Below are 23,087 nucleotides of genomic sequence, written 5' to 3'. Positions count from 1 at the left end.
TCTCTTGGAATGCTTTAAGGAAATGTTTAAGCCAACGTTAAGTGATTTTTCACCACTAGAGAGCAGACAGACTTCAACACAAACTCACAACAATGAACCTTTTGTTAATGAAGGTTAGGTCAACTGCCTCTTCACACATTCAGCAGCAGCACAGCAACATGGTTATATCCCTTGGAAATTGATGAACAAATGCGTCTCTATTATCACTTGGCCATTCGTTCAATGAGATCTGATCTGCAGTAGGTGTGGGAAATTGCTTAAGCTTTAACATTATACAATATGGAAGTGTCAGCCTCCATTTTAGTGTGTGAGTGGAACCCAAATTAGTTTTCCAGAGCCGCTCTCTCTCTCTCCTCTCCGGGAAGGTTGACAAAGCAGTCGTTTAATCTAATTTAGTCAGACATCAAGTGGTGAGAGGTTTCTGAGATGAAGTGTCAGGAGATGGTAAAGATTGCTGGTTGAGATTTATGATCACATCTCTCTCTTTCTCTCTCTCTCTCTCTCTGGCAATATGGTGAGTAGGGGTAAGGGAGAGAGACAAGGACTGAAAGACAGACACAGACAGGCAGGGAGACATGTGGAGACAGAGAGAGATGACTGGGACCTTGTCTTTTCTCTATCAGAGTTATTTGTGATGTCATTTGTCACCGAAAGCACCTCCCATCCAGATGCATTAGGCCCTGATGTTATATGTAAACTGGAAGCTGTTCCAAAATGTAGAGACTTGGCGGAAGGAGAAAAAAGGGAGATTGGAGATATGGCAGGCCTCGAGAGTGATTAGAAGATGGAAGGCAATTAAGAGAGTGCAAGAAAGTGCCTAAATGTAACATCTCTTAACCTTGAGCAAGAAGGTTTTGTGCCTAAACTGAAACAGTTTCCAGTCTCTGTAATTGTCCTCACTCTCCAAACAAAGTACTTAAACAAACAGGAACTAATACAGGAGGGATGTTAATTAATTCAGTGCATTAAGGAAGATCTAAAGGAAGTAAATGTGGTGCTCAAGCATGTACTGTAATTTGTTCAACTGCCCCCATATTGATGCAGGCCATGAGATGTTGGTATTATAGGTTAACGACAGAGAGTCTTATGTCAGTTGATGGTTGAACATATAGACCACACATGCAAAGCTGTAAATGTGAGAAAGACTGGTTTTGAGCCAAACCTTGAGGAGAGATGCGAGTTATCATGAGCTTCTTGGCTCATCTCTTCATTATTGTGACTTTGATATGAGTCTCTGTCCTTGCTCTTCTGTAATTTGTGGCTTTCATGTTCCTGTTGTGATGTGAGCTCAGCAGGAAATATAGTTCAACATCTGCTGGATTCTCAGTAGAATGTCTTCCACCATGCACATCCATGCATTTTACCACAAAAGAACACGGATATACACTCACAGCCAACATGCTCAGTCACTGTTCTGCATTATTTAACATTTACTTGCTCTGCTGCCTTTTTTCAGTTTAGTACATGTGGGTGTACCATCCACTGCCAACAAGGCTCATTGCTGGCACATGCATCTCCCTATTCCACCCACTGTAGTCAGAGGAGCAAAGTGGCTTTCTTGCCCTAAGACCATTGTCTTATTACAAATATTGCTTCTCATGAATTATGAATGGCTTTCCTGGACTTACTCAGCTCATAAAGGACCAATAACTCGATTAGTTTAAGAAAATGAAAATTGCATTGTTGCTGGGAGGTTTTGTCATGGGTGAAATATGCCTGTTAGTTACTGAGAGACGAAGCGTATAAACAGGGACTACAGTACATAATCCTATAACATCAGTATACAGTCATACATATTCATATTCTAACAACAAATTATTACAAGGCTGTAACCAGGTTATCAGTAGTAGTTTTTGAATTCTGCATTGTCAGTGTTTATTCTTGCCTTTTCATATTCTTTCATTTGTAAGAAAACATTAAATGGTATTTATAGGACGTTGTGTTATAAAAACAACATTGTCTTGTCCATCTGTGTTTCTTGCCACTGATCATACATGTTGTAGGCAGACGTAGCATGAAATAATGAGTGAATTAATATAATATTAATAAAAGTATTAGTATTTGGAAATTGGACCATAACCATGAGTCAAAATTTGCTCAGGCGGAGTTAGTCTTCTGTCTCTCTCTCTCTTACAAACACACACACACACATAGACTTCATATTAAAGATGCAAAGAAGCGGAAAAATATAAATTTTGCCATTTGATCTCAAAGCGTTAAAATTTCAAAACGTTGCCATTTTGGGACTATTTTCTCTTTAACTGACATTTCTTACTTGAAGGGCCTTCAAACGGGTCGGAGATTATTCCAGAGATGACAGATGTTGCAAATCAAACATGAAGAAAAATATTCTGTATAAGACATGTTGAATAATGCATTCACTGATATAGCTTGTATCCAAAAAGTTTTTATTTTTTGCCCAAGTAAAAGCTGCTCTTATCACTGTCCACTTGCCTAATAGAACCGGAAAATACTCAATTATGTTGATGTTTGACCGGAGACAGACAAAGATACTATAATGTTGGAGAGTTTATTACATTGTACATTATATAGTATTTTATGTCAGCAGAACATTGGGAACATTGACAGCTCCATATGACCCAAAGAAAATGCAACGAGACATTCTGCATTGTTCACAAAATATAAAAAAAAAACATCATATACAAGTCAATACTCCTCAGATTGCTGACTGTTTTCGTGTCGAGGCTCACGCACTTGATGAATTGTAAAACCAACTTGACACAGCTTTCTACTTTTTTAGTTTCTAGTATTTTTGATCATACTATCAGGTCTGTTTCATTTTTCTTTTGCTGACAGTTCCCCAAACTCAGACAGAAATGTTATATTAAGGCCCTGTGATCTACGCTCCTCTCCTGAAGAATAGCCTGAAGAAAAGGCATTTGGACCATGACGAACTTAGAAGTTATTTTACTCAGTGGGTGGAATTTTGTTGTTACAGTCTGGGTGGGTGGCTCTGCTGAGAGCTGTGTGCTGAACAAGTTGTGGAGTTGTTGTCATAGCTTCAGGATTGTACTTTTTCTACTGTCGCCCTCTCTCTCTTTCCATTAATGTGTGGGCTTCTGCTCTTACATTATTTTTTGTTGATTGCGCTCATCTTAAACTGTAGCAGCACAACACCCCATCTAAGATGTACCGATTATAGTGCAATGAACGTGAAGTTAAACTCATCAAAAAATCTACGGAGGTCTTTAGAAAAATCCTGTCTGCCTAGACCTTAAAGAGTAACCATTTCAATTTTAAAGTAAGCCAAGGAGAGCTGCAAATGCCAGTGTTTGGTCATATAAGACCAGCTAGCAGACTGTGTCGGCTTTAAACGAGGTCTGACATTCAAAGATTTAATTGATGAGTCTAAAAGAAGCTGTGCCAAAGAAGATTCATATGTGATGCCACAATAGCAGGTGCATTGGTAACAAGGATGTAAGTAGTAATGACAGCAGTACAGATAATTATCGCCATACGCATTGGAAAAGAGTCCAACTCACGCATTCCTTGCACTGAGAGAGACAAAGAAACACAGTCACCAAAAACTATTTATCTTGAAAGGAATAAGTAAGAAAGCACTTTTATCCAATGCACAGGCAGAGGTAAGAGCTGAAATCAGCCTTAACTCATTTTCTTATATCCAGAGAGGGTATGGAAAGCCTAAAGTATCCCTCTATTTTACAGCTTAGCGGTAAGGGACCAGCACTGGTAGCCTATAAAAAAAATGATATGTTTGATGGTGGGTTTAGACCCCTCAGTGTTCAAAGAAAGATATAATTATCGCCCACAATATTGCAGTGTTCACTGATACAGTAATGTGAACAACATGACTATGCAGGAAACGAAACAGCTTATTTTCCTGCTAGTTCTTTTCTGCATTCAAAATATGTGCTTAGATGTTCTGTTGTTGGCTGTCCCCTTTCTTTGATGTACACACAGGCATACTCTATATAATTACTGTTAAATGTAGGGCTTGAGCAAACACAAAGCCTCACTGTTGGTGGGAGAAAGTCAAATCCTTAGTGCAGTTATCACAGAGAGGCGGTGAAATAACAGGCAGAGACGGCGGTGGCCGGACTGAGCCACAATAGAACTTGTGGGATTTTTTTTACGAGACATTTCAGATGTGGCAACGCATTTATTTTCAATTCTGTTGATTTCTGCCTCGGCAAAATCAACTGTTTCCCGCATTTTCATCTATTTTTGGTGTCAATGAAAGCAACACGGATGAGACAGGGAAACAAAGAACTGGTCAATTTATATACATTATCACCACCATGCATATTGTCAAAAACAATTTTAAAAGAGGTTTATTTCTAAGTCTTGTGTCATCTCGTGACCTTTACCCACAATACAGCACAGACTATGAACATAGGTTTGTCTGAAGACCCCTTGAGATTGTCTTTGCTAGACTTTCGTAAAATATTCAATCTAAAGTAGCATCCCTGCCCACAGGTGTAACAAAGAAGCACCAGTCAGAAATATGCTCTCTTATGTGTGACCTGTCTTTTTGGAGAGCAATTTTCTTTGTTGTGGGCAATTTTTGTACTGATCCGATCTGATCACCTTTTAAAATACATTTTAAATGAATTCTCTACAATCACCCCTGAGGGGTCGGGATTAGCAGGCTTCTACTGCTAATGGAGCCTTAAATCAGATGTTGTGATCCTGCTTTGCTCCACTGCCATTGATGAATATGTATTTTCTCATCAACATCCTGTGCATGAATTTTCCACAATTTATAATGAATTGTCTCTGATTCATTTGGGCCCCAAAGGCCATGAAATATATGCTTGTGAAAGACAACGTGGGCTGTCAATTACAGTCAAAAAAGGATAATTTCTCCACAGGATGAATATTATATTGTATTATATCATATTGCATTACATTGTCTTGTATTAAGTTATATTAATAATTAAAACTAGATGTTTGAAGCTTGGGATATATAAGACAAATTGATCCAACGGCTAACTGATCTTCTTGTCTTATCATTCGGTATATCCGTGTGTTTCTCTTGTCTTTTCCCATATATTTGAGTGCCTTATACGTATATTTCTGTGCTCCTGTTTGCTCAGTACTCTTACATAGGAAATTACTGTATCGCTGGACTTTTCCACTAAATGTCAACATCTTTTAAAATGAGGGGGAAATTGGATAAAATTCCAAAACGGAAATATATAACACTGTGACTCAGTATACGGCCTTCCATATGTTCTCATCCTTTGCGTCTTCCTCTCCGCCTCCTCTTTTGCTTTTGCTTACTGACACATGAAGGTCGTCATTTCTGCCAGCCTCTCTCTGGAGTTAACTTTTAGTGAACTTTTCGCACATTAACGCTCGGCTACAGAGGGCAGTGGGTTGGCAGGGCATTGTCAGAATCAATTGATGGGTAGAAAATGACAATGATTAAAATGAAGATTGGTGGGTAGTATGATTGAATCGTTTGACTTATTGAGATATTTTTCATCATTCATCAGTTTGTGCGTCACAACCTGTGTCAATGGAGCATGACGAGCAAGTGTCGACATTTGTAATTATAAGGCATGTCGGAGAGGGTGTATGTGATGGAATGACAGACAGTAAGAATGTGGACAGCAGGCTATACAGACGGGTGACACAGGACAGTAGGCAGAGAAAGAAATAAGTGGAGGGATCAACTGAGGTCGGTGAAATAACAGGGTGAGGTGGGATAGGGATTAACAAAGATTAAGGTGTCTTCAAATGCATTTAAATTGATTAATGTACTGACTTTACTTATTTTACAAAACTTCGAAAACGAATGGACCTCCTATCACCTACAATACAATATGCTCAGCGTTTTTGAGTTAATCTCCATTTAATACTCACATGCATGGCCCAGACCTTTAGGACTTTGACATTTTGTACTTCTTCCTTGGTAGGGGTCAGTGGAAAAGTGATTTTGAAGGGCAAGGCAGAATTCAGCGAGAGATAAACAGAGCTAACTGGTTGATGTAGAGGATGTGAAGGATGAACAGAAACGGCTCAAGAGAGATGGTGATGGGGACGAAGAAGAAGGACACTCTTTAGTTGAGAACAAAGAAGAATCAATGACAGAATGTGAACACACACAGAAGCAAATATCCACCAAAGTAAAAAGTAGCTTGTATCTTTCTGTTGAGACATGGTGAGACATCCCAGATGCTGCTTCCACAATGCCACTTGCCTCTCATTCGCCAAATCACACACACACACACACACACACACACACACATATTCACACACTGATGGCAGCAAGCTACCATGCAAGGCACAGGCCTAACTATCGGGAGTAACTGGGTTCAGTGTCTTGCTTAAGGACACCTTGACATGTTGCTTTGAGGAGCTGGTACTGCTAATTCTTCGTCAAGTGCCTCTGCCAGCTCAGCCACGAGTAGCCCCACTTCTCTTTGGTTTGGCCATTATCAGGCTTATACCACTTTTTCTGAACTCACCATAACCTGATCGTGACCAAACAAAAAAGGATATGAAAACATGCATTCAGACAAAACAGATGCACACACGTCTAGAGAAAAAGAGAGGGAGAGAGAGATAGAGATAGCATCCTCTGCCGTCCACTTTCCAGTGCAGTTAAAAGGGCACTTCAAGGGCTTGGCTCTAGCTCTTTCCTTGAACTTTATCACCAGACAGAGATGGCATTATGTTCTTATCTCAACAAACAGAGTGTGTGTGTGTGTGTGTGTGGGATGTGAGATGTGCGTTGACATTAAGGTTTTATCTGGGCACATGGAGCTGGAAGCACAATGATTATAGAGCATTACTGCTAAAGGACTGAAAGGTTGGCTGTTTGCGTCTGTGTGTGTGCATGTGCTTATCGCTCTGTGTATATGTGTGCGTGTCTGTGTGTAGGTGTGTGTGTGTGTGCGTAAGGAGCACTAAAGGTGAGCGCTATTGACTGCCGCTAGTACAGCCACTAATGGGGACGCCAGTAAGTACTTTAGAGATGATACAGATTGTGTGTGTGTGTGTGTGAGCTTGCCACCACACTTTTTATTCTTTTGCAATGTGCTTATCTGTTGTGTCTTTCTCTCTCCACTCCTCTGTTTTACCTGCTACATACTCGAACGCTCGCATGCGCGCAAACACACACTCACTCACACACTTCACCTCACCTACACACTCTCCATGCATGCTTTGCCCTACAAGCATCATTTAGATTCCCGCTCTTCCACCATCATGTTTCCACATCTATCCATCTATCGTCCCTTCGTCGGTGTATTTCCCTCCACCCTCACCGGCATAAACACACACTGTTTTGTTTTTTATGTCACATGTGTGGGTCATTATATCAAATATCAAATAGCTGTATATAGGTCATAGTGTGGTGTTTAGTGACAGACAGCAAATTGAAGGCCATCCCTCCTTATCTCCTTATACTTCCGCTGCTTTGACTTCTGGAACATGTTTTGGGCTGTTGCATCCCCTGGTTATTCCTGTGCTCAGTTCCTAATGGGATTAATGTTGTCAATTGAGAAGAGACATAGAGAGATGAAGCATAATGAAATTAGAAATGAAAAGGGGACGGTGTATGTGAGAGGAAAAGGCAGGCAAAGAGTGTGTGTGTGTGTGTGTGTGTGCAGTGACGAAGGACAAATTGGGGGATGGTCATGGATGGGAGACTCATGGGAAAAAAAGGCACATAAACAGATAAGAGCATGGCATGTTCCAATAGAAGACACCGAGTTGCTTTAAGTACAGCACCTTGCTTACAGCTGGCAATAAAGCAGAAGGATTTCTTTTCCTAAAGCCTCTTACTGTGTATGGCTGAATGGCCACAAACAACATAGTAGCTTTTAAGAAGAGAGACATCTATGGCGGAATGCACTCTGCATGTGTTTTTTGTTTTGTTCTTGCAGATAGTGTAAATATTGTCCTTATAACAAAAAAGAATACTCTGAACAGTGAAAAATACAAAGGAATAAGTTGAGCTCTGGATGCCGCCCGTGTATTTTAGAGTTGGCGTCTTGTAAATACAATAATATATCTTATTTTGAATAAACAGGTGTTTCTCAGTTCTGTATAATCAAATCTTTGGACATGAGTCATGCACCGCCATGGATCCTTGACAGAAATGTGACTGTAACTACTGTGATTTACCTAAAAGTGAAAAGCTTTTAACTTAAAAGCAACCCACATGCAACATAGTCCTCCCACCAAAACAAGGAGGTAGGACGAGATGCTTGGTTTGTTGTCTCAGTGCCAACTATCAATCTTGTAACCAAGAAAGGCGATCTTTCCCTATTTTTGGACATGGTGTTATTGATGGTCCTCTTCAAGTATCTTCAGTATGCTGTATAATCCCTTTAAGACTTGCCGACAGCAGCTGGAACTGAAGACTGTATCACGAATGAAAATTGACAACTCTGCCAAGCCGAGTCAAGGAAAATACTCACACATGCACAGGCCAATTTCCAAACACTGCGATCCATGGAGACCCTCTGCTGTGTGTGGAAGTGTGCATGTTTGGATAGGTTTGTGTATTTACTGTGTGAGGAATCCAAGGCGCGAGTGAAGTTGTTTGAGGCCTGTGTGTCTGGATTGATTTTTTTTGTTGCTCAAAGTAAGAGTTACCCATTCATTTTGTTCTTTATCGATTAGTCTGTTTATCATGTGTGATATCTGAGACAGATTGGACTGCATTTCCCCCTAACTTGCAGAGCAGCTGCATTCCAGCGCACTGTTCCAGCATTTCCAAAGGTACCCAATGAGCCAGAAGGAAGGGCATAATTCTTAGGCAGACAGCCTATTTACTGCTTCCTTGTGGTTTACATTTTCATCTCACCTCTTCCTTTTGCTGTCTCCTTTTCCTTGTTCCCCCTTCCCTTAGCTCTCATTTTCTCCCTCCTCCTGTTCCCATCATGCACTGTTTTTATTTTTCTCTTCAGACTGTGTGTCGGTGTGTTGTTAACACCGTGGGTTTCTCTTTTCTTTATGTACTCGAGGGTGTAGCTGTCTCTCTTCCTCTCTCAGAGACACAAACATGTAAATGATACCCTTGAAAACATGTTTCCCACTTGTAGGCTCAGGGTCAAACTGTCTCCCTCCCACAAAAGACCAGCAGGAAATGCAGGAATAACATGATTTGATAATTGAGAGGTGAAGGTGAAATTTCTCTTTAGGGTCACTTGATCTTTTGTCTCAGCTTTGCTTTGGTTTTAGAGCACAGTGCCCCATGGCTTTGATTTTGCGTCAATGACATATTCATGAAGCATCCTACATGCTCTCAGCAAAGACTAGAAGTTTTCCTTTGTGAATGAGTTTTTAGTTTTTGTCAGTAGGTGTGCTGTAGCTTCAACTTAGCATTATTAGGTGTACAACAAGGTAGTTTATTGTTCAATACCTCCTGGAACCGGGATCTGATGATAGATTACAGCTCTGCAGCTCTGCAGCTCTCCTAAATAGGGGAGATAGAATGACTGTCTCCAGTTAAAGAAAGACGATTGAAGGCTGTTAGTCCTTTGAGAATGTGTGGCCACAAAGGATTAGGAGTATTCTCCAAGATGCTTGAAAAACACAGTCACAAGAGCAAACTATTGAGTTAAGAGAGTTGTCTGTTTTGGTGTCTATCAGTTATTTAAAGTTACTCTATGATGCAGTACATCACGTCTTCTTTCATAAATGATACACAGTATGCATGTATTTAAAGTAAGACAGTAATGTACATGTGGTTATGATTTTTGTTTTCTTCTGAAAAGTTAAATTTGCTGTAAAATGGCTACTTAATATCTCAGTAAAGCAAAAGTGATGTTGTATAGGCTATTAACTGATTAAAGCAAGAAAGACACATTTATCTCAGAAATATCAAAACTATCTTAACAATAGAGCAATATATAGAGGTCAATTATTTTGAACTGAATTAATTAAATATGCAATTAGTAACTCAATTTCACAGCTGACAGCCTTCCTTTACAGGGTTTAATGCCGGTTGAAATGATCTTATAATGTTAAGTCTTTTTATCATTTAAAGCTTAGGAAAAAAAAAAAAAAAACTTGATTAAAAGGATTTAAAATGAGCTGAATTATGTGGAGCCCCCATCAGCCCCCAGAGTTACCTGTAAAACATGAGTTCACACTGGGGTCAGCTCCTCTGGCTGGCAACATTAGCATATGCTTCAGCCCCTGGAGGCCTGATCAGATGTGTAATTGAGGGCCATAACATCTGCTACTCTCCACCATATCCAGCTGGTTATTCCCTTCAATTGTTCACTCACTCAAACACCAACCCTTCATCCTGTGACACTAATACGACCCGCTTCTCTCCCCCCAGTGGTAACTGCTCAATCTCATGTTGGAAGGTTGTTAAGCTGTGACTTATGGTGACCCCGAATGCAAAAACAGGATCTTGGATTGTGATGCGCTTTGCTCGTTCTTTTAGCATTTTCAAGAAATTGCTCTGCTCTTCTATTGGTATTTTTTGACTTGTGTATGTATGCAGCCTTGCTGTTGAATTTAAAAACATAATTCATGCCTTGTGTTTACTGGTTTTGTGGTTGAAAGATCATCTGGTTTGTGTGTGTCTTTCTGTTTTTTGTAAATTGCTTTGGACGAGTCTATTTCAGACGTTATACGTTATCAGTTGCTCTGAGCCTGTAATCAGGACAAGGGTGTGTTTGCACACGCTAAAGGATACACATACATGTGTCTGTGTCAGACGTCGAAGAGCACTGTCCAACGCTTTGGGAGTGAGAACAAGTTGGCAGTACAATGTGTACGTTTAGACAGTGTGTACTGTGCAGTATGTGTGTGCTTTTGTGTATGATTGACACTTGAAGATATCGCCCATATCTTGTGTCAGGAACAGTTGACCCGAGCTGTGCTTTTCACATATTGCAGTCAGGGAGAGGGAGTGATGGATGGACAGTCGGACTGACTGCAGACAGATAAAAAGAAGTAGAGGAATCATTATACAGTGTATTGGGTCAAAGATTAGTCAACCTGGAGAGGCAGAGCGGGCTCATAAACACACTTCAGCAGCTCGGTCTGCACACACACACACACACACACACATGTTCATTCGCCCTCTCTATCACAGACACGCAAGTATGCTCACACAAAGGTATCCATGCTTTCTTTCTCTCCGTCTGCCGATCCATCCATCTCCATCTGTCTTGCTTTCATAGTTTCACACACACAAACACGTACACAGACAACCTTCCAGTCCTCTCATCTGACCTTACCACAGGCAATTTCAGTTGGTATGTTTTTTGACATTGTAGGGCATGGGTCAATCTTTTAATTTACCTGTGTTCTGATCTCTTCTGCCCTGTTTTTCTCCGAACTGACATGACATATCACCAACTGGGCCACTGAGCCGATGCTGGGTATTTTCTTCTTGTTGCCGCTTTTCTCGTAAATATGGTTTTACAAAGGCCAATAAAAGCCTGTAATCTAAAGATGATTGTCTATTATTTTGGCTTATATTCTACTTTTAAAGTTATATTGATGTAGATGTAGATGAGTAAACAGCATTACTTGGAACTTACTGGCCTGTGCTTGGGTGCCAAGATATTTTAAGTGTACAGAGTCTCATTAGGCAAGGCAAGTTTATTTGTGTAGCACATTTCAAATAAAGTATTCATTGGTTTGGTTACATTAAGTTATTAGAGGCTTGCCAGCCAAAACGTTTTATTGTAGACAGAAAGTTAGCTTTCCAAATTCAGTCAAGGATTGGCTCAAGGTTCAACGTTGAAGCTCTTTGAATATTTATTTATGCGACCCAGCCTGATGTTTACAGCAAGGGTATTTTTAGACACCGAAAATAGACAATTAAACATTGAAATGTTATTTTTTCCTGGCAATGTGGTATGCCTTAATTTAATGGTCAGTCAAATCCCATTATTGCAATGAATTTTAAATGAATTACAGAAACAATGGTATGGAATGAGCAGAATGCAAGCTTGTGAGCTGAATCTAAGTTTGTATGTCGTGGGTAGATGGACATTTAATATGGGTTATGGACATGCATACTAAATGTATGAAATAAAAACAAGTCCCCCTTTTATTGCTGGAACAAAACAGTTAGTAAATCAATTAAAGAACACACAGACAGACACACACAAACAGTTTAGACCTCTGAAGACAGCTTATTCTATTTGTTCCAGCCATTGATCAGTTAATATCTAAATGTCAGCTTGCATATCGTCATATTTGCTCGGGCTGCTTGTGGTGCATGTGTGCAATTGTATGGCAATGCTTGTGTGTGTGTCTGTGTGGATCTGTGGTCTGATCAATACACTGAAAGGCTGACATTCACACACATACCCGCAAAGTCTTGTGTGCTTCAGCGTACACACACACACACACACACATAGGGCGAACACAGAAACCAACACACCCAAACACAGTTCACGGATGATGGATGTCTTGCATGTTGGCCTTGTTACCCTTTGCCATCACAACACATACTATCAAAGACTTTCGCTGTCCTAGCATTATATTATATGTCATCCAGAAAAAGAGAGTGGAGACAGTGAGGGCAATAGAGATACAGAGAGAGAGCGGAATGTATGGCTGCTGAAACATGTCTGCTGAAAGGACAAAAAGGACTTTTTTCCTTCTCTCCATGCTTTTTTTATTATCAGAAAGTGATTGATCAATAATGCCATTGGTGAGCAGGGCGAGGCCTTGTCAACATGAGGTTTGCTGGCTTTTGTTGAGTGTGACGGCTCTCTGTTGTGTGTGTGTGCTTGTGTGGGTTAGAGAGAGATGGAGCAAGACCTTTTCAGATTGGGTTTGCAAAAGAGACAATGTTCTTGAGCGATCACAAAAAAAATCACACACATAAATTAACACACTCGCACATGGACACAATCTGGTTTCTTTAATATCTCTCGCTCTCTTTCTCTCTCTCTATCTCTCTCTGTCTCTCTCCTTTGCCCCCACTTCTCTCTGTCTCACTAGCATACAAGCACAACCTTTATAGACTGTGTAGATTGTTGGTGTGTGACCACGGCTGGATCAGACTAATTAAACAGACAATGATGGTGGTAATTTAGAGTCATTAGTTGTTGGGAGTTGTTGGGAGGAATCACACATTTCATAGTACGGTCCAGTGCATCCAGGACCAGTACTTTATTATTACATTGCTCTCTGTTTCCGGGAGAAATATCCCTTTTTGCACTGCGATGCAATAGATAAAAGTCAGGGTTTTTCAACTCTGTCTAGATTCTACATGGAATGCTTTCACTGTAAACCGTTTTGTTTACATGCAGCGTTTCGTACTATGATACGCAAACACGATATATTCAATAATGTGGTTATTGCTACGTGTACGAAAAGTAAGTTTTAGTACATGTCCACTTAGGGGGAGCCTCCCACTTTTCACACTTCTTCTTTTGCTTCATCTCTGTTGTAAGCTGCAGTGCAGAATGAGATCAATCAAACACCTCATACCGAAAACATGGAAAACATTCAGCGACTGCTTCCTCTGTTGCGAGTGCATCTCAGCAGATGCCATCATGCACGATGACTAGAGGCTGGAGAAGTGATCTGCAGTACATTGCTATTTCATCGGTGAACTTCTTGTGCTGAGGCATTAGGTTTTCAGCGTAATCATTCTCGTCAACGCAATATCTCAGGTACGCCTTTGTCAAACTTCACACAAACGTCAACCTCGAGTCAAGGGTGAGCTGATCAGAATTTGGTGGTTAAAAGTTACTCTGACCTGTAAAATCGTTTTTGGGCAGAATGACAATTTCGCACAAATGTCTAAAAAGGATAAAATGATGAATTGATGACGTTTTTGTTACATGGATGTAAAATGCAACTTGCCTAGTTGGCGGAGACATACGACTGCAAGGCGGTAATTCTAGTTCATTTTATTTTGGAGTGTGACAATCTCTGAAAGTTCAGTTTCAGGCCGTGAGATACAACAAAACATTGCAGAATGTGACTCTCAAAGGTACAAATCAAGACTTTACAATTATAGCCCTCTGCAGATGGCAGAAATGTACCATAAGTGTGGCGTGTACTATTTATTATGGATTTAAACATTTGTGTGCACATTTTGTCGATGTTTTAATGGTTTTATTACTCATATGCCATTTGTCCAACTCAGTCGCTGAACACTTTCATTTAATGTTATGCCATTACTCTAGACTACCATGACTGCTTACCTTTTATGTCTCAGTGGCCCAACTGTATTATATTACGTTAATCCCTTACTTAAGGATCCCTGAACCTTTCAATTTTCTTACATTTTTAGTGTTTTTGAAGACAAGAGGTTTAGTTCCACTTTTACAACCAAAAGTATTCTGAATTATTGTGAACATAAACCATAGACAAGACACAGATGCCTTGAAAATGAAACACAATATTTACCGTTTGTTGTTGGCTGTGTGTATTTGCTCTGTGTCCGCCGGCGGGGAAAATGTTTTGGGCTTGTCGCTCCACTTGGCTTTCAATGTCTGCACTTTATGTACTCAAGCCATGTCCTGCAGTAACAAGTCATACTACACAATGTTATTGTCCAAAGACAGTGTCTAACATGACAAGTCCCTGCCTCAGACACAGCTGTCACATCCCAGACGTGTACATACATGCGTGTTGGGTGACTTATGTCTACATGACATGCAGGTAGCATCTCATATATTGCCATGATTATTTATGGGGATGTGTGTAGAGTGCAGGGTGTGTTTGATTATTCTTACAGCATGGCAGCAGAAGAACAAACACAATGCTTGAGTTTAGCAGCTAATGTGCTAACAGAATGCATGCCAGTGGATTGCTTGCTTGTGTGTGTGTGTATTTGTATTTGCCTGTTTGCACGCCATCAATCAACGCTCAGTGCTCCTCTGCCAAGTATGGAAATCAAAAGAGCAGAACAGTGTCATAATGCGCCGCCCTCTGCTTGACATCACCTCTCTACACACACACACACACACACACTTGACATGAAGTCACCCATTCAAACATGCATAAGGCACGCTGTGGGAGTAGCAGCTGTTTTGATGTATGGGGGAGAAGATGCATCAGTTAGCATGCACTTACAGCTCAATTCCCTTTGCGAAAATTCCATCTCCTCTCCTTATTTTTAGTCGTGGTAATGTTTTAAAGTGTTCTGAGACATGCAAGTTAGACACAGGGAAAGAGTCTGTGATTAGGTAGGAGAGACTGGAATGAAAGAGGAAGGTGCAAAGAGGTGTCATAGTTCATTGATTGATAAAATTGAGTTTTTAAGTGGGAACATAGAAAACTGAACAGTATGAAGTTGCCTATAGCCTTTAAATAGGCAAAGAAGTGGTTCCTCGTTCCTTTGTAGCCCGACAGTTCATGTACCTTATTTTAAAGTGTTGCAGCAATAGGAAACCTAATAAAGAAAGACATCAGAACATGGGTTACTTTTCTGGGAGTTACAGTATCACAAGAAACTTCTAGTCCCTCTTCTTTTTTTTTCAGCATCTCCTCTCTCTCCGTCTCTCCATTGGTCGCTCATCTATGCCCGCTTTCTTTCCCTTTTTTCTGATGTTTTAGGTTCTCTGTATATTTCTCTTCCATCTTACAGCATTTCGGTGGAATGGAAGGTTTGAGATGATTTCAGTAATCATACTCCCGAACCCATAGACCCAGACTCAGACACCTTATCCCCCCCCCCCCCCCCCCCACGCACATATGTAGTCAGAGAAACACTATTTAACTATAGTAATCCAAAAGCATAATTTTTGTTTCACCGTATAGCACAGCAAATAAAATGACTTTTCTGTGGGCGAATACTGCGTTAGTGGACAGTGAGGGAATGGAGTGGTAGAAATGGATCTGTGCTTTTAGATGTTTGTCTTCGTGTAACTTTTGTGTGTGCCTGTCTGTGCTTTCACAACTTGGGCTCGCATGTTTAAGGGTGAAGCTTGGATATTCCTAGTTCAGAGCCTGGGCTGTAGGCTGTTTGCTTGATTTGATCACAAATAGTGCATGAAATTAAATTACACAACTAATTTTCAATTTAGAGCACTTTATTCAATAGCAACGCCCACTCTCCCTCTTCAAGCTTCCCCCACAATGTACTTACGCAATAATCTGCTTTTGCATTAATATTTATTACCATCTCTCACACACAGAAACACAAGCATGGATACACTGTATACTACCCAGTGTATATACCTGTATGACATTAAGCATTTGATTGTCTAAAGAGTGTTGTGGTTTGTATACTTATGTATGTGTGTGAGAATGCAATGTGTGTGCACAATATTGTTGAATGGACCCTGCTCCTGTCAAGTCAGGCCTCGGCATGAGCAGCAAACCTTGACTCTGTATGTCAGCCAACAGCAGCCGTTTGCCAGAATCAATGATTTTCTCTTTGTTGGACTCCTTCAGGAGTGACATGCAGACGGAGGTCATTACAAGATCAAAATGGTGTTTGGCGGTACCGCTGCTACTCCATAAAACCCATACGAGACGTGGGGGTGCACGGTGGTACAATGTTGCAGAAAAGTCTTATTCCTCTCATATCTGCTTTCAGACTTTGAGAAAAGGCTTCATTACATTGACACTGAGTGATTTGATTCGTCCCGGACCACAGAGCTGGTGTTTGTTTGATCTTCTGACTTCAGAAAGTGAGAACTGAGCAGAAACGAAGCTTTTGTCGAGCTGGTCATAGAGGTCAGAAGGATCTCTGTGGCAGCATTAAGGGAACGACACCCAAGTGAGTGACTGCTACCTGCCATGTTGGCATTGAGTTGTTAAAAGGGCTGTGGCAGTTTGTTAAGCTTGTGTGGACAAATACGCATGCACACGCACACAAACAAGGCAGTTTAAGATGTTAGATTTGTGCTTGTGTGCCTGAGAGAGAGACAGAGAGAGAGGGAGTGAGTGAGTGTATTGAACGGTTCCAACCCCTAAGGAGTCACGTCTAGTGTTAGGAGTCTGCCCTTTCGCTAATTAGCTTGAAACATCTGCCCAGACGTCTGCCAGAGGGAGGTTATAACGGGAGAAGTGGAAACACTCACCGACAGTTGCATGCATGAGAAAAACCTCATAATACACATATTTACATTGCTTTACATAGACAAACGCTGTCACAAATGAAGGCGCAGGCAGACATTTTGTGCATTTTCCATGTTTAGGAAGTTCGTTTTCTTCATAATCTTGTGTAAATATCATCTAGCACCTTAATGAGCCCCAAGGGAAGGGAACAGGGCAAACAGGCAGAGAAGTGGAGAACAGAAAAAACAGCTTGCCAAACCTCTGTCCTTTCTTCTCTCTATTTCCTATCTCCCTCCTTCACTGCTTGTTGTTTGTGTTTGTGCAATGCTCCAGTAGATAGAGACAGAAACAACATGAGAGGACAAAAAAAGATGAATAAGCGCCAGTATTCTAGTGCTTCTAGTTGTTTTGTTTTCAGCTATGTTCCCCAATAAAGTCTTAGGGAGTAGGTAAGAGTAGAGACGAACAAAGATGCTGTCAGAAAAGACTAATTAGGGCCAAAATCTAGTTTTGTATCCCTCTCCATCATTCCCCTCCTTGCCTTACTCCTTGTCTGTGTGTCGCAGCCATGTTTCTTGTTGACAAAGTGTTTCACGGCAGCCGCTGAGGATGCAATGATGAAGCTTTATGAAGACTCTGTGGGAGATTAAACCACTATTAGCCACGCTCCGTCAGCTCTCTCCAGCTGTTGCCGTTTGTTTACGGCTAAAAAGTGTTTTATGACACACGGCGCTATAGTCACCTAAACAATTACAGCAAATGATATACGAGTGGCACTGTATTTTTTACACCAAGAGGAAAGGAGCGGTGGCAGTCAGAGAGAGAAGTGAGCAATTAAAGGGGGAGAGCACAGATGAAGGGTTGAGTGGGATTGGCAGCAAGCAAATATCAGTGTTTCTGTGGAAAGCAAGGTTGAACCCTCATGTTCAAAAGTAAATGATACAGATGGAGTGATACGCCTTGAAATACACGTGTAAAGAGATAGGTGGGTAAAAGATGAGCGGCAAGATAGAGACGATAGACGAGAACAGAAAGAGTGGATAATAAATGACTAATCAATAAATGTACTATTTGGTTTGAGTTAGCCGAGAAAGAGAACCGGTGAGCGCCACTAAAACTGCTTCCCTACTTTTTTAGGTTCTTAAACCATTTATGTGTTTTACCAATGTTACCTTTAGCTATCCATCAGCCATGTTCTACTTTCTAAATGTTGTGTAGCTTGTGTTCAGTTTTGATGCTCCTGCCCATTTGGGCAGAGAGAGCAAAACTAAATGCAAAAGCACTGATTAAGGAAACGTGATCACCTCCGGGCTGCGCTAGAGAGGGACCTTCCCGTTGTAGTAGTTCAAGAAGCAGCTGTTCTCATGATGTGTATATTTGTTGGTTATAGGAAAAGGCCTCGCCCTCTTGCTTGTCAGAGAGAATGATTGAGTAGAGGTCTACTGCCAGAGTTCACTGCTAACAGGAGGAAAATAGTCACTTTTTCAGAGAGTGAGCTGAAAGAAGCTGTACTGCTAAAGGGAAAGTGATGATACTATACCAGAAATGTATGCGTAAATGTACTGTAGGTGTGTCTGGGGCTCCAAATGTTTTGGTCTTTCCTCTCTCTGTCATCTCGGCAGCACCATTTCTAAGTGTCCTTGCTGCAGTGTTTAACAATTGTGTAGTTACTGGTTAAGAGTTGACACATATAAATAATTTCAGTTATGTTATTAACAATTAATGGAAAAGCTTCTCTTTTTCCCCAGTGCAGAAACATACTATTTGTGGCTATGCGTGTGCATGTGTATGTGTGTGTAGGTGTGTGTGTGTGTGTGTGTGTGTGTGTGTATCTGGGGCGAGGACAGAGACACACGATCAAGGGTCGCCATATTTGCATGTGTTTGAAAAGATTTTTGACTGATACCTTGAGCACCTTTTGATACAAGTTTTCTCAAATCACTTATGCTCAAGCTTCACACTGGGGTTCAGCCTTGTACATTTCCATAATATTCACACTTCAGTTTCCATGAATTACATTATCCGAGCAAGAAAATATCTTTAAAGGCAACACTAAGGAAGTTCTCCTTCTTTATAACATAAAAAACGAACTGTTGTCTCCTAACTCTTTTCCCTTATTTCTATCAAATCAATGACATCTCTTTTTTCTCTGAATTCTAAATGTGATTGTGTGTTTTGTTGTGTTGTAGGTGGTGGAGACCAACCTGGTGGCCTTCGATTGTCACTGGATCCTGATTAATGAGGTGAGTGTCGAGGTAATGATTTATGGATCCTGTACCTGGTGTGCCTTCAGTTCTCCTTATTGTTTCAATTATCCCAGGAATATTTATGGTTTTAGATCCAGAGCCACTCTAATCTCTGCATTGTTTTAGGTGTTTAAAGGAGAGAGTAGAGTTTATAAAGTTGCTGACTTCTTTTGGTTCAGTAACACACACAACACACAAAACTTGATGACCGAGGACAGTTTGGTTTATTATAGTGAGCTTCTGCTGCTGTGTCCCCTGGCAAAAATAATACAGTAAAGATTTTATACTTTTTTTAATGCTCACCAGATAGAGCCTCTGTATACAAGCACTAAATTGTCAGAGATGACAAAAGTGACCTTGGAAGAACTCCTTCGGATGAGCATATATCCCGGTTCAAAATCAGTATTGCTACTTAAATATTAAGGCCTTTCTGGATTAACGAGAGCAGACAAGATCTGACAGTCCACAAAGTGCCTCGAAGACTTTTATTTTGCCCATGTTGTCAATCACCGATCACGGTGACTATTGGTCATAAGAGAAAAAAATAATTAAACTTTTATATTGGCACCACTTTCATATTCGTTTTGAATAGGAACTCATCTTTGATCTTGTGTTATGTGAAGTGCCTTTTACAAAACCAGCAGGATCAGCTATATTTGTGTAGCTGATCCTGCTACAGTAGCTAATGCACTGTGTCTTGGTAGCCTTGGGCATTACAGTGAACTGGCAGGACACAGCAGAGGCTCCATGCTGCCTCACATTCATACACACACAAGAGCAAGTGTGCAAACACAACCATGTACACATGCAAAAAAAAACATTTACTGGAGGGGCAATGGCAAACCTTGCTTGGTACAACACAAGAAAAGATCCTCAGATCCTCTAGTGTACTGTAGTTTCTCTCGCTCCCTGTTCCATTTTCAAGTCATAGCCTGTAATGCTGCCACGTGCTGCAAGGCTCAGCAGTCCTACTACTTGCTCAGTTATGCAAAGAAAGTATTTCTGTTTCAAACCAATGTTAGTATGCATGACATCCATTAAAGCTGCAGGGAGAGCCAATCATTATTTTCTGATGTTCACTTTTCGAATGTTAGTCTTGTGACATGAAGGTTTTTATTTTGTGCTATTTGATATGGATGAGAGGCTGCAGCAACATTGTCACAATCCCCGCAAGTAACTCAGACAACCTCCCGGTATTGTGTTTTTTTTTGCATTTCGTTAAATGCTAATGCATCCAGAGAGTGAGGGGAGAGAACGAGACCCGCCTCTGCACTTTAATGTAGATGGCAGGCTCCTCAGAGGTAAAAAATGTGGATAAATCTGTTCAAAACAACCACTCTGTATTACTTACTGGCTTCATACAAGGACTATTATGCCATTTAAATGTGTCTCCTCCGCTAATTTAGATAAATGGCTTACTGTAATAAGCAGAGATTTCCTGCTCACTTAAAAAAAAAAAGAAAAACGATTGTGGTCTTACACTCTCCTGGCAGAGTTGTCTATCATTACTCAACTGCCTGGTAGGATAAAGTCACATTTAGCTGTCTAATAGACTGCTTCGCATCCTGTCAAGCATCTGGTATTGTCTAACACTCTTCAGGCCTCCTGGCAGCAACCGGCTCTTTGCTTAGCTTTCTGGGAGGTCTAACATGTCATTCCGCAGCCTGAGTGTATAGTCTAGCAGCAGGCCGCCTGTAACACTTTGTACCTGCTGCCTTTGAGAAGTCGACGGTGAAATGCAGTCTGGCAGGCCGATGCTCCATCAGTTTGTATGTTTAAGCAATGGCAGAATATCACTGAAATATGTTTCCTTACTGTTATTACAGTTATAGATAATAAACAAAAATACAGTATATATAAGTATAAAATGCCAGCAGTTGTGATTAGCACCAAGTCTGCTTCTTTCTTTAATAAGTCAAATGAGACCCTTTCCAAGTCTGTTGGAGAACTAAGGTGATCTTCAGGTAAAGATGTGAAGGGCCCTCATTAGAGCCAGTGTTTGGTTTGTCCGCTGTGGGCTACTGTAGAAACATAGCGGTCCAACATTGCAGTCTCCGAGGAAGAGGACTCTCTCAATCTCCCTCTCTGTAAAGATATAAGCTGACAAAAACAGAACTCTTAGTACCCCTAACTCCTTTAAAACAGTATGTATGGCTTGTGGCTACCATGTGATACAGTCTGGTTATCACTTGTAGTCGTCTCATTGCAAAAAGAGAGTTGTTCGCAACTCACCACTTCTAATTAGGGAACAAAAATATCTGTGGGAACAGTAGAAGCTGGTAGTGTTAATGTTATTATGTGAAATCAATTAGTATAACACTTACAGTTAAAAATGTCCCACCATTCTGACACATACAATACTTCAGTCCCTTTACATCAAAGTGTTGACAACTCTCATGCTTTTGGCATGATGCTGTCAGGCTCTGTCTCATGCTCTCCTGCTTCTCAACCGAATGTCACGCCACAGTTTAAGATGTCATTTCAAATACAGCGAGAACCGAGTCAGTAAAGTGAGTACGATGAGAGGAGACCAGATTGGGTCATAGGCGGGACAGAAGGCTCATTTCTCTTACATCTCTCTGCTCATGCTGTCTGCATACATGCTATGGCACTTTCTGAAAATGTGGACATTGCGGTTGGTGTTCAGATATCTCCACCCACATTTCATTACCCAACATATATATATATGCATCAAATGCTGTCTAAGTTGCTAAGTAGAGATATAGGATATGTGTGATAGCTGGTTGAGCTGTTCATGCAAACATGCAAAAAAAAAAACAATACCAATTTAGCCAGACAAAATTAGATAGCTAGTCACTGATATTCAGCCCAACTGCTTTTACCATAATGTTTTTGAACAGTCTTTTGCCAAAATAGGAAAAATGAGATGGAGGCGGAAGACACAACAGATGTGCAAATGTGAAGGAAGGACAAGAGAGAGATGGTGGAACAGAGAGATCCCCTTCACTCAAAAATGTGTTTTCCTTAAAATGTCTGACCTTGAATATACTGACTTGTATCCATGCAAAGTTTGTCACTGAAGAAGTGTTTTCACATTCCTCCACTGAAGGGTGAGATGTCTGTGCACTTATCTTAATCTTATTCAAAAGTATATCGGGCAAGCTTGATTTGGTACGTCACAAATTTGAAAGCCAATCGCTGCCTAATACGCATAATCAGACACACACTGACAGAGGAAACAGTCTTCGACACAACACCGGCAAAGAAACCTGAATCCCTCCAGGGTAGAACGGATTGTCAGTACAGAGAGTGAGAGTTTACATTAGCATAGTGAAAGTGTTGACAGAAAACACAGTTGAGTGTGCAGCTGTAGCATGTAAACCAGACCGTGACGCTTCCTTTCACTATATACCAAAAAAAAAAAACTTTTAATGGGGCTCCATCTTATCCTTTGCCTGTATCTCTCCCATTTGCATCTTTCCATCTAAAATCAAAAATTGCCCTCAAATAATCTAAAGAAAAGCTTTATTCCCCTATTTTGGACTTTACAATGTCGTAATTCTGCTTATCAAGATTAAACTTTAGTCACAGACTGTTCTGATGTAGACACAATATTCCCACCATGGGCTATGTGAAGTCTCGCAGTAGAGTGTTTAAAATGGATGAGCGGCTACAATATTTTGCTTTACGTAAAGTCCTCTAATACTGGTTCTTTGGAGAATGAATATTCTTATGTGTAAAAGTGCTCTCCCTCCCTGTGGTTTATTATGGATGAGGGGGTACTGTATGGTTGTCATAACTCTGCTTTATCTACAGCCAGCAGTCGGACAGCCCCACTGAGGGGGAGTTCACAGTTCATAATTGATCATCCTTCCTCCCCCTATCTCCTCCGTTCTGCTCAGGCCGAGGGGATGAGGATGAGGAGGAGCAGAAATAATA

The 23,087-nt window shown here is 40.7% G+C and overlaps 1 protein-coding gene across 1 annotated transcript in view; it reads left to right on the top strand.

Annotated features, from left to right (window-relative positions):
* Positions 1–23,087, top strand: part of grid2 (glutamate receptor, ionotropic, delta 2) — a 425,055-nt gene that overhangs the window by 263,076 nt on the left and 138,892 nt on the right. Inside the window, exon 5 of the mRNA XM_076099476.1 lies at positions 19,131–19,184. Within this exon, the coding sequence (XP_075955591.1) occupies positions 19,131–19,184 (54 nt within the window). The remainder of the gene's footprint in view (positions 1–19,130; positions 19,185–23,087) is intronic.

Source organism: Anarhichas minor, unplaced genomic scaffold (genome assembly GCF_050575085.1).
Source record: "Anarhichas minor isolate MPS153535 unplaced genomic scaffold, ASM5057508v1 ptg000025l, whole genome shotgun sequence".
Lineage (NCBI taxonomy): Eukaryota > Metazoa > Chordata > Actinopteri > Perciformes > Anarhichadidae > Anarhichas > Anarhichas minor.
The sequence above is the reverse complement of the archived record's forward strand: the minus strand, read 5'-3'. Positions and strand labels throughout refer to the sequence as shown.